The sequence below is a fragment of the Pipistrellus kuhlii genome, unplaced genomic scaffold (genome assembly GCF_014108245.1).
Source record: "Pipistrellus kuhlii isolate mPipKuh1 unplaced genomic scaffold, mPipKuh1.p scaffold_m20_p_8, whole genome shotgun sequence".
Taxonomy (NCBI): Eukaryota; Metazoa; Chordata; class Mammalia; order Chiroptera; family Vespertilionidae; genus Pipistrellus; species Pipistrellus kuhlii.
The window spans coordinates 34,650,740-34,662,989 of NW_023425584.1; the positions used below are offsets into that span (position 1 = coordinate 34,650,740).

A 12,250-nucleotide genomic window follows, 5' to 3' on the forward strand; every position below is an offset into this window, starting at 1 on the left:
AAACTAAAAGAGTGAGAAAGAGAAAGCTCATGTTATAAAGTTAGCTCCCACATTTTAAGTTGCTGGTTAATAGATTTTTCAAAACTTTGAATTGAGAACATTTTTTCCACGTTTTTAAGCATATTAAAAATATTTTTACTTATTTCAAAGAGGAACGGGTGGGAGAAGGAGAGAGAGAGAGAGAGAGACAGAGAGAGAGAGAGAGAGAGAGAGAGAGAGAGAGAGAGAGAGAGGAGAGAGAGAGAGAGAGAGAGAGAGAGGAGCACCAATGATGAGAGAGAATCATTAATCAGCTGCTTCCTGCAGGCCCCACACTGGGGATTGAGCCCACAACCTGGGCATGTGCCCTGACTGGGAAATGGACCATGACCTTCTGGTTCATAGGTCAAAGCTCAACCACTGAGCCATGCCAGCCAGACTCCAGTTTTATATTGTGAGATATAATTGACATGTATCATTGTATTTTCTTGAGGGTAAACAGGATCTTTGGAAATACTTGATGATCTTTGCAGTGTTCATAATTATGAACTTTTATAATGATGAATTTCTTACTTTTTTATTTTTAACTAGTAGTCCTGTGCACAAATCCTGTGCTAGTAGGTCTCTATGGGGCCTGGCCACTCTGTGCCCACTGCCCAGAGGCCCATCCACGGCTGGGCATGGAATGACAGGGTGATGACACAGCGTATCTCCTCCCCCACCCCACCCTTGACCACTCCGTGCCCGCTGCCCAGAGGCCCTCTGCGGTTGAGGTGAAACACTTTTGCCTTGTCACTGTGGTGATGAAGCAAGCATTCTGCCAGGCTGGTCACGCTGCCCACTTTCAGCAGCTGCTGCCTTCCCCCTTCCCCCCTACCCTCCCCGGACTGGGGACTCTAGCAGGGCTGAGAGGACTGGGCACTGCCATCTTGTGGCTACGGGCGCTTCTATCTTTATGACAGAGTGATGGTTAATTTGCATATTACTCTTTTATTAGATAGGATGATGCATTTATTTCATTCTGGTATTAGTATCTCCCTTCCTCCTACGGAAGTAGTAAAATATTGTAGTTTGACTTGCAAGGTGCATCTCTTCCTGTTGGAGCCTGTTGTGAATGATGTTTTTTTTGTTGGGGTGTGTAATTCATGTTGAGTGGTACTGTGTGAGGGTTCCCCCTTCTGGCCTATCCATTCCATTTTCATTAATTTTCACCCTACTTACTAGTACTCTCTCCTTATTGTTGAGATAAATATGTTTGATTATATTTCAGAATAATAAGGTTCCTCTTATCTGGATCCAGAATATACTAACTGAATCCGAGTCTCTACTCATACTTAGTATGGTGAAATCAGAACATTAGAAAACATGATACGTTGTCACATATATATATATATATATATATGTGTGTGTGTGTGTGTGTGTGTGTGTGTGTGTATACACACACACACACACACACATATATATATTAATATATATGAATGTGGCCATGTTTTTGTTGTTTATTGTATTTTTGTATTCTTATAATTGAAGAAACAGAATGTGATTTAATAAACTTTAATATTTATTAAATCACCTTTCCCCCCCTTACATGATTTTCCTTGCAGATTAATAAATATCTGATTCTAAATTTAACCTTTGAACTCTTAGACCTTTAGATGCCTCTCTGGAAAAACCTCAAAAATGGATCAAAGGAAAAATGACAGTATTGTTCCTAGTATCACCCAGCTAGAAGATTTTCTTACAGAACACAATTCTAATGTTGTGTGGCTCCTCGTTGGTAAGTAGAATGTATTTTTTGGTACATTACTTAAAAAAATTTTTTTTTTATTGATTTCAGAGAGGAAGGGAGAGGAAGAGAGAGGTATAAACATCAATGATGACAGAAAATCATTGATTAGCTGTCTTCATGCCCCACACTGGGCATTGAGCCCGCAATCCTGGCATGTGCCCTGACCAGGAATTGAACCTGGGACTCTTCAGTCTGCAGTCTGATACTCTATCCACTGGGCAAAACTGGCTAGGGCTACATTATTGTTTGTTTGTTTTTTATGGTTGGAGTAGCAATTGCCAAATTTTAAACAGTGGTTGGCCTTATGATATTGAAGGGGTTGGGGACATGTCACAATGAAAAGGCCATAGTTCCTAGGTTCTCTAACACTAGAAGCAAACTTTCTTTTCAAAATCCTCTTACCTTTCTGAATTGCCCACAACAACCTGACACAGTGGTTTACAGTAAAAATTACTACAAAATGACTTTAAAGTTAAAACATAATGAAATGTCATCAAAATAACTTTCAAAATAATTGTCCTAGGAATAATTTTTATGGATACATCATAGCACTTTCTGTATCAAAGCTATTATCATTAATCTAAGCTAACCTGTGAAATGTTGTATCGGTGATTGCCTTGTTTTATCATATTAAATAATTTTTTTTAAGTTAGGAACTCAATTTGATGTTGCTTAAATGTTACATATGTTAAATTGGTTTACATTACTTTGTCCTAATTTAGAAAACAGATATATTTTAAAAATAGATAAGTAAAAAATATTATCAGAAAATGCTTTCTGGTATTTTGCCTTTTGTATATTCATGATCTAGTTTTTTGGGGGGAATATTGTAAATTTTGTAAGTGATTATAAACTTCATGATAGATTGACAAATGGTCAAACTTGGAATATCATTTATTTTTTATTCAGTAAGAGTAGACATTCTTAAATGGTTATTGTCTTTTTAAAAAAATGTATTTTATTGATTCTTTACAAAGAAGAAGGGAGAGGGATAGTTAGAAACATTAATGAGAGAGAAACATTGACCAGCTGCCTCCTGCACAACCCCTACCGGGGATGTGCCCGAAACCAATGTACATGCCCTTGATTGGAATCGAACCTGGGATCCCTCAGTCTGCAGACCAACGCTCTTATCCACTGAGCCAAACCGGTTTCGGCTAAATGGTTATTGTCTTATCAATTATAGTAAAATAGTATAAGATGTCCTATTTAATATAGATATGCCTTTAAGTAGGCTAAATTCCTACTTATTTCCATTATTTATTTTAATGTTTTTATTGATTTTAGAGAGAGAGGCAGAGGGATAGAGAAATAGCAACACTAATGAGAAAGAAACATCGACTGGCTACCTCCTGCATGCCCCTACTGGGGATTGGGCAAACAACCTAGGAATCAAACCAGTGACCACACTGGCTAGGCTCCATTACTTTTTTTTTTTTTTAATAATTATTTATTGTTGAAAATATTACATATGTAACCCCCACCATTGACCACCTGCAGTCCCTGCTCCCCAACTCCATTACTTTCTTAAAAGCAGAGTTTATTGATTTAAAAAATTATTAATTTTCTTTCTTTTTACGTCACTTTAGCCTTCAGTGAATAGCTTGGGAATGAGTTTTTAGCCTGATAAAGGTGAATGTTTTTCATAATGTTCAGAATTATGGGGTTTCTTGTCCCAAAACATCTTTACATAATCTAATATATAAAAATCAAGGGGCCGTCACAACCAAAACAACTGGATAGACGACTGAACACAGGCTGCCTGAGGCGACAAGGCTGGCAGGAGGGTTAGTGAGGGATGACCAAATGACCGAACAAGCAGGCTGCGTGTGGCAACCAGGCCAGCAGGGGGCCAGTTAGGGGCGATCAGGCTAGCAGGGGGGATAGTTAGGGGCAAATCAGGCAGGCAGGCAGGTGAGCAGTTAGGAGCCAGTGGTCCCAGATTGTGAGAGGGATGTCCTGCTGGTTTAGGCCCTAGCCCTGGGATCAGGCCTAAACCAGTAGTTGGACATCCCCTGAGGGGTCCTGGATTGGAGAGGGTACAGAGGTTGGGCTGAGGGGACCCTCCCTCTACTCCCCCGCACAAATTTCATGCACTGGGCCTCTAGTATTTAATAAAGAAAACAGTACAAAGCAGTGAAAAAGATATAAGAAAAACAAAAGGCTCTAATGGATCTGACTGGAATCTGTTTTTTTTCTGGCTAATGACTAAAAGAGAATGAGGAAAGGGGATAAAGTAGATACAAGCTCTGATTTTAAAACCCAAGGTATTAAATTTTAAGAAGACTTACTACCATATTATCATCATTGAGTGTGGTAAATGATCTTTTACTGACAGTTTACTAACATATAAAGGTGATTGAAAGTGACATCCTTTTGTACTTTTTTCTCCCAACAGCTACCATTTTGTCCTGTGGATGGATTATTTATCTCACATATTATAATTCTCGGAATGTTGGTCTTATTTTAACCTTGGTTGTCAACAGATTATACAAACATGGCTATATCCATATTGGTGAGTTGAAGTAAACCTGCATTATTTTCTTCTGTGTAAACTTGAGGTATACATTATACATTTATCTTTTATAAACAGATAGTAGTTTTAGAAATTTACCATTGTTTCATGAAGGATAAACTAACCTACTTTGAATTTCTCTCTTCCAGCACTGTGTAACAGGTTATGCCCTTTACCTCTTTCTTATTTGTTAAAGTGTTTCCATAGTTACTCTTTGACTTTATTTATAAAAGATACCCGTGAAAATAATTTGAAAAAATATAGACAAATATCAAATATGGAAATAGAAATTTCTCACAATTCCATGTAGAGAAAATTTCTAAAGCTCAATGAATTATTTGCTCTTTTATTTTCCTTTAAGTAACCCGTACTTTAAAAACCTGTAAGTTGGAGTCATCTTGTATATTTCATTTTGTGCCTGCTTTATTAGTTTAGTTTCTAACTACTTATAAGTGGGAGGTTTGTAGATAGATGGGAGGATGTACTAGGAAGCTATATACTCTGGAAAGTACCAAAACCTGTGAGAAAGAAGGAGGGGGCACTGAATATAATCATTCTAACCTTCCCTGGAGTTGAGTACCTCTTAATGAACATGAACTTCTCTCAAACATAGTCTTCCATTAATTTGAGGCAGTGACTGGTTCCTGGAGTAATGGAGAAAAATGGTGAATTAATCACTGCTATGGGTTTATTAATGGCTGTGCATAATTAAGAGAAATTATTGTATGAAGCAGCTATTCAAATTAATGTTCTTATATGGTTATTTAGTAACTCAGTCCATTGTGATGACACCTGTGGCACTTTTTCAGGAGAAATGATAGAAATTAGTAAGGCTGTAAGGATATTTGGAAGGGAGTCAGGAGAGAACATTTAATTACTGAATGAATTGGTTGCTACGATTATTTTAAGTGTGAAGAGCTCTACTGTATCAAAACAATTAAATTAATTGCTTTTTTTTTGTCCCCTATAACAGGCTCCTTCTCTTTCTCTGTTCTTTCTGGAAAAATCATGGTTCGTGAAATCTATTACATTACAGAAGACATGTCTATTAGGTAAAAAGCAAAAACAAAACCTAAAACAAATAAAAGAACCTACCTTAAACTTGAAATATCGAAGTATTTTCTAATTATGATATTTGTTTTAATATTACTCGGTTCTTCAAATAAAACCATAAATCAGCCTTGGCCGGTTTGGCTCAGGGCTAGAGCATCAGCCTGTGGACTGAAGGGTCACAAATTTGTTACAGTCAATGGCACATGGCCTGGGTTTCAGTTCGTTCCCCACTGGGGGATGTGCAGGAGGCATTTGGTCTGTGGTTCTCTCTCATCATCTATGTTTCTGTCTCTCTCCCCCTCTCCCTTCCTCTTTGAGATAAAAAAAATATATATAAACAACAACAACAAAAAACCCAAACCATAAATCAGAAATAATTTTTTCAGTAAATTAGACTTAATGAATTCATGTTTTAAAATGTTTCTAACCATGGATTAATTTAGCTAAAGTTTAGACTGGCAAAAAGTTTATCTACTAGCAACATATAGAAATCAATAATCTCAGGTCATTGCAAGATGAAAAATTGAGTCATTAAATTACCTGATCATTTCTGTTGTAGAATTTATGGTGGTCATTTGTTATATAAAATAAAGATCAGATATGTTGATAATGCTCACCCATTAGATTCTTATTAGGCAATAAGTGTTTAGAATTGTTTAGCATCTGTTACCAACTCTAATTTTACTTTAAGAAGGAAATAAAAATCTTAATATATTAAGAATATGTTTTATATTGTTCTCTCTTATGTAAGCTTTGTAAGAAAAGCTTACTCTGTTATTATTATTATTTTAAAATATATTTTTATTGATTTCAGAGAGAAAGAGAGAGGGAGTGAGAGATAGAAACACCAATGATAAGAGAGAATCATTGATTGGCTGCTTCTTGCATGCCCTCCACAGGGGATCAAGATTGCAGCCCGGCATGTGCCCTGACTGGGAATGGAGCTGTGACTTCCTGGTTCGTAGGTTGGTGCTCAACCATTGAGCCACACCAGCTGGGCAGCTTACTTTTATTTTTGTGATCTTCTTAAAATTTACTTAGAACTTGGAAAATTTTGAATTATTTGAGAGATGCCAGAGTTTGGTACCACTTATACTTCTCTTGAAACAGTAGAATCATCTTCTTTGTGAGTCTAAAATTATTCCAAATTAAAAGTAAAAAGTAAAAGTTAAAAATGGGAGCATTAAGTGATATATCATTAAGAAATGAAGAATTATCTTTAAAAGTTTTCTCTGGTGTGCTAATGTACCCCTTTCAAGATTTGACCTTTTGTTTATGTAGTTTTTACAACATTAAAAATATTTATAAAATAAAAAGGTTTTCTGTTAGCACTTCATTTTACTGTTGAATGGAATCTTGTATTACATTTCCCTGAGTAGAAGAAGCTAATTTAAACCTGTGTATATCCTCTTTTACTTTTTTAACTGAAAGAGTATGAAACATTTAAGTATGTCAGTGTTCTGTTAAGAATTTTTGTTTCCTTATTCATTATCAGTTGCCTGCCTTTTACAATAATTAACTAAGAATCAAGTTAAGTAAATTCTTACCTGTTTTCATTTTTGTAATTTATTTTGCTTAGAATTCAAGATGGATTTATAATTTTTCGGTGGTGGAAAATGTATAACCCAAAACAGAAGCAGCATGGTGAGTTTTTATTTTATTTGTTTGAAATTGTCGATGATATAATCATTTTTCATTTATGGTTATTAAAATAGATAAAAATATTTTTAAAAGCTTTGGACTTGCCAAAACTCTGATTTTATCACCAGTTTACTAAAAATTCTCTTAAAAGTCTTTCTCTTGCCTGATTAAATTGGTTCATTTTAGCTGATTATTTGTTCAGCGTCATCCTCAATAGGACTCTTATCCACAATTCTAGCCTTATTGCATGTTACATCTGTGGGCCTGACCCATACTGGTGATAAATGGTCTTCTCAATATCCTTTAACTAGTCTACCAAGACACTTTTTTACATTTCATCTTTGGTGTCTTTATTCATACTTCTTCCTGATATTTCTACTAATTATAATTTATCTGATATGAAAAGGATAAACAGAAAATTGTAAACACAGACTCTAGAATTTCTTCTGCTTCTGCTTTTATCTTCAGAACTGGAGGCCCGGTGCACAAAATGTGCACGGGGAGAGTGTGTCCCTCAGCCCAGCCTATGCCCTCTTCAATCTGGAACATCACTCTCATAATCCAGGACTGTTGGCTCCCAACCTCTCGCCTGCCTATCTGCCTGCCTGATTGCCCCTAACTGCTTCTGCCTGCTAGCCTGATAACCCCCTAACCACTCCTGTGCCAGCCTGATTGATACCTAACTGCCCTCCCCTGCCAGCCTGGTCACCCTCCAACTGCCCTTCCCTGCGGCCTGGTTTTCCCCAACTTCCCTCTTCTGCCGTCCTGATTACCCCTAACTGCCCTCAACTGAAGGCTTAATCGTCCCCAACTGCCCTCCCTTGCAGGCCTGGTCCCTTCCCTGCTGGCCATCTGTGGTGGCCATCTTATGCTGCTTGGCAGTGGCAGCAGCAGAGGTGTGATGGGGCATCGCCTTCCTCTGATCACCGGGTTGCCTCCTGGTTCTGAGGGCTACTGGACTGTGAGTGGGGGCAGGCTGGGTTGAGGGACCCCCCCCCTCAGTGCATGAATTTCCAGTGCACTGGGCTTCTAGACTTTAAACTACAAGCTTAAGCTACTAAAATGAAAGTTAATACTCTTTACCCATTAAAAAAATTAAAATCTTCTAACTGGTTATATCTAATTTTAATTATCTTAAATTGAATTTGTTCTGTAGGAATAAAAATGGACAAACATTTAAAAAGTCTTAAAAAAATCACCTGTATGATTCATAACAAAAGAAGGCACTGACTGTGGTACCTTTCTGTTATGACTCTTGGTTAACATGTGATGCTCTGTCTTGGATTATTTCCTCAACAGAAACAATTGCCCATCTATCACTTTATAGATGGATTTGTAAATTTCTGTTGTTACTTATATTTAATGTAATTGTGTCTTTTATTTGAAATTGTTTGAAGTGTACAGTTAATGGAATCTTTATTTTAGTATTAAGTAGTTTTTTTTAAAACAAACTAGTATTTTATGAAAAATCCTACTTTCCATGAAGCACAAGTTTAAATAACTGATGTGATGTTTATTTTAGTATTAAGTAGTTTTTTTTAAAACAAACTAGTATTTTATGAAAAATCCTACTTTCCATGTAGCACAAGTTTAAATAACTGATGTAATGTCTTTGAACATTTTGATACTTATATTTTAGTATAAATTTATGGCTATATTAGGATAAAGTTTTAACCTTTATTCTGTAAATGGCACTTTTCTATTCTTAGTGTAAAATCTTTAAATTCTGGCAGTAGACAACCAAAATCTAGAAATTCAGGTTGTTTTTCGAATGTTAAATTAAAATGCTCTAATAACATTAGCCTTTTTGTCTTTTGCCAGTGTTTTATATGTATATTATCCTCTTTATCATAGAATTCTGTTTTAAAGTAAATCATTTAAATTACTTTTAAGTGTGGAAAATGATTTGACAAAAATGTTGACTAAAGTTTTTAAAAAGTTGACTAAAAACTTTAGCTTTATGTGTGTATAATTGATATCTTTATTTTATTTTTTTGTAATTGATGTCTTTAGATCCAAAGGCAGAAACCAGATTATACATCACAGTTAATGACTTTGAATTTCATGTCTACAATCGTTCGGATCTTTATGGACGTCTTCAAGAATTATTTGGTTTGGAGCCAACAATAATCCCCCCCAAGAAAGAGGATGATAAAACACGGGAAAATGGAAGAACAAGAACCCAGTCCAAAATGGAAAGGTTCATTGTCACACTTAAATTTTATTAATCCGCAACATGTAAATTTTTAAAAATAATATTAATATTTATTTATTTTTAATATATATTGATTTTTTTACAGAGAGAAAGAGAGAGGGATAGAGAGTTAGAAACATCGATGAGAGAGAATCATCGATCAGCTGCCTCCTGCACACCCCCTACTGGGGATGTGCCCGCAACCAATGTACATGCCCTTGACCAGAATCGAACCCGGAACCTTTCAGTCCCCAAGCCGACGCTCTATCCATTGAACCAAACCGGTCTCAGTGCAACATGTAAATTTAGTTTTATGCATTGAGGGTCACCTTTGTGGAGTTGGCCTCAGAAGTGCCATTTAGGAGATAATTGGATTATTGAAGAGATATGCCTCAAGTTTACATCCAAAATCTTTAGTGAATTGCTATAAACTTTTCATTCTTTAAATTTTGTGTACTTTGTGTGTGGCCAATATTTTTTCTCATTCTTTGCCTGTCATTTCACAAAGTGGTGGGAATAGGGAAAGAAAAGGATCAGCTCAGTTGTCAGAAATGCTCAAAACAGTAGAAAACATCAAAGTGACTTGTGTCGTGTCATTTTTTTTTTCTCTCTAAAAATATATTTTATTGATTTTAGAGAGAGGAAGGGAGAGGGACAGAGATATAGAAACATTGATGAGAAAGAAATATTGATCAGCTGCCTCTTGCATGCCCACCCCCCCCCCCCCCCCCCCCCCCCCCCCCCCACCTGGAGATTGAGCCCACAATCCAGGCATGTGCCATGACCAGGAACCGAACCATGAGCTCCTGGTTCATGGGTCAGCACTCGACCACTGGCTGAGCATTGATATTATTATCCATTTGTTTAAATAATAGTTTGGCTCTCTTCTAAAACGTCAAATTGAAGTGTGGTGGGCATGATGGTAGATGTAATGACACCATCTCATAATTGACACTTTTGACATTAAAGCTTGTCATTCTAAGAACATAGTTTTGTTATTATAGCTTCATCTAAAAGCTGACACTTGATGGAGTGAGATATTTTAGGGCTATTAGTCTTCTGTTAGATGGTCTCTGTTTCATTTACTGGAGCCATCATGAGATGTATCTGAAAAAGTACAGCTGATATTAATAATGTCTATTTTGAGTAAGTCAACTGTATCTTCAGGTAGTTAAGTCTTTCTTATATACTTCAGTTTTTATTTTTTCTTCTAGAGTTAAAGTAAAAACAGAATCTCAGGACCCTACATCTTCTTGGAGATCACTTATTCCAGTTATAAAGGTCAACGTGAGCACAGTAAGTAATTGTACTACAATTAATGTTTGGTGGGTTAATAACAGAACCTTTAATTTTTTTGCAAACATTATTTTTTACTTAATAAAATAAAGTAATTTTGTAGTTTTTTTGGGTTCCAATTTTCATAAATGTGAAAGAATTCTTTTAACACCAATATTATTTTAGCATAAATTTGTTAGACCTGACAGGCTATTTATTCACAAGTGCTTAAATCTTTTTAAACCCAGGTCTAAATTGATCAGTAGAGTGATTTAAATATAGATGGTGCTAAAGTGGAATCATTTAGTTGTTGCTTGAAAATGTTTGTTATTAGGTCAGTTAAAAAAGTAAAGCCTTTATTGTATGGCATACTATCTCTTACCTTTTTGTAGGGTCGCCTGGCCTTTGGAAATCATTACCAACCTCAAACTCTGTGTATCAACTTTGATGATGCTTTCTTAACTTATACTACAAAACCACCTTCCAGTCACCTTGACCAATTCATGCATATTGTGAAAGGAAAGCTTGAAAATGTTCGAGTCATGCTTGTTCCTAGTCCAAGATATGTTGGTCTTCAAAATGATGAGTAAGACCATCTTACATATGTCTAATATATATATCAATTCAATCTTTAGCATCCTTTTAATTTCTATTACAAGCTGGGCATTAATTAGGTATATTTTTCTAATAAATTAATAGTGTAGTCCTACTTTATAAGGTAAGTGGATATACTATCTATTGGTAAACTAATTTTAAATATTTTTCTGTACAATTATGACTATATTTTTTTTTTTACTCTTTTCTTTCTCAACTGTATTTGAAAAACTCATTTTGGGAAATTAAGCCCTGGTATTTAATGTTTACACATTACAGGTAGGAATCGATAAATAGTAAATTCAACAAATTCATTATAGTGGAGTACCATTCTGAGTTAATGAAAAAAGTTAAAAATTACCCTTGGACAGCTGTTGAAGTTAGGATGCTACAGTTAGGTGGAACTTTCTTGGCATTCAAGTCCTGGGCAGTCTTCCATCTAGCTTCCCAGATTTGTCTTCCATCTGTGAAGTAGTTGCTTGCGTTCAGGAGACAGGGAGCATTAGTGACACACTGTGGACTCACCCTCGCAGTGGCAGGATGCTTCCCTACAAGAACTGGGATCTGAAGGAACTCCAGGGCATATGTTCATGGTAGGATGAGGGCTCATGATATCTGTTCTTTTTGTGAGGTGACTCTCTGGTTGAATTTGTGTAATTTAGTATTCATAGGATGAGATTCTACTATATCCCAGCATGTATCTTTGTAGGCAACATAAAGTCTGTGAGGTCATGAGAAGCATGATTATTCCTTTTTAGTTACAACTTCTTGCTGTTCAGTTTTCCGGGGACTGGCTGGAGTGGTAGAGAGGTTTCCCTTTGGAGACTGGTGAGGCTGTGCGTCTGTGTGGGCCCACTTTTCAGGATCAGGGGCTTTGTTTAGCACATAATGCTGCACTTATGGCTAAAAGTTTAATACTGCATGAATAAATAAATCTGGATTTTGTGAAAATTATTAGAGAGTAAGATGAAAAATTATTCTGCTATTAACTTGTATAAAAAAATTTAAAATTGTGTTTTTTACTCTTCAAAAGTGTGAAAGTTAAATGATGAAATTAAACATTAAGCCTGGCAGGTACTGGTCAGTGATTGAGTGTTGACCTATGAACCAGGAGGTCATGGTTTGATTCCCTGTTATGGCACATGCCTGGGTTTTAGGCTCGATCCCCAGTAGCGGGGTATGCAGGAGGTAGCAGATCAACGATTCTCTC

At 36.2% G+C, this 12,250-nt stretch overlaps 1 protein-coding gene across 16 annotated transcripts in view; it reads left to right on the plus strand.

Annotated features, from left to right (window-relative positions):
• KIAA1109 (KIAA1109 ortholog) overlaps positions 1 to 12,250 on the plus strand; it is a 146,539-nt gene that overhangs the window by 10,878 nt on the left and 123,411 nt on the right. For 15 of the 16 annotated variants that reach the window (XM_045576666.1, XM_036425243.2, XM_036425250.2 and 12 more), the window contains 7 exons: positions 1,627 to 1,756; positions 4,167 to 4,283; positions 5,257 to 5,335; positions 6,916 to 6,980; positions 8,991 to 9,177; positions 10,386 to 10,467; positions 10,839 to 11,032. In XM_045576666.1, the coding sequence (XP_045432622.1) occupies positions 1,660 to 1,756; positions 4,167 to 4,283; positions 5,257 to 5,335; positions 6,916 to 6,980; positions 8,991 to 9,177; positions 10,386 to 10,467; positions 10,839 to 11,032 (821 nt within the window). In that variant the 5' untranslated portion in view covers positions 1,627 to 1,659. Of the gene's footprint in view, positions 1 to 1,626; positions 1,757 to 4,166; positions 4,284 to 5,256; positions 5,336 to 6,915; positions 6,981 to 8,990; positions 9,178 to 10,385; positions 10,468 to 10,838; positions 11,033 to 12,250 lie in introns of those variants that run through there. The other variant, XM_036425247.2, reaches the window with a different exon arrangement.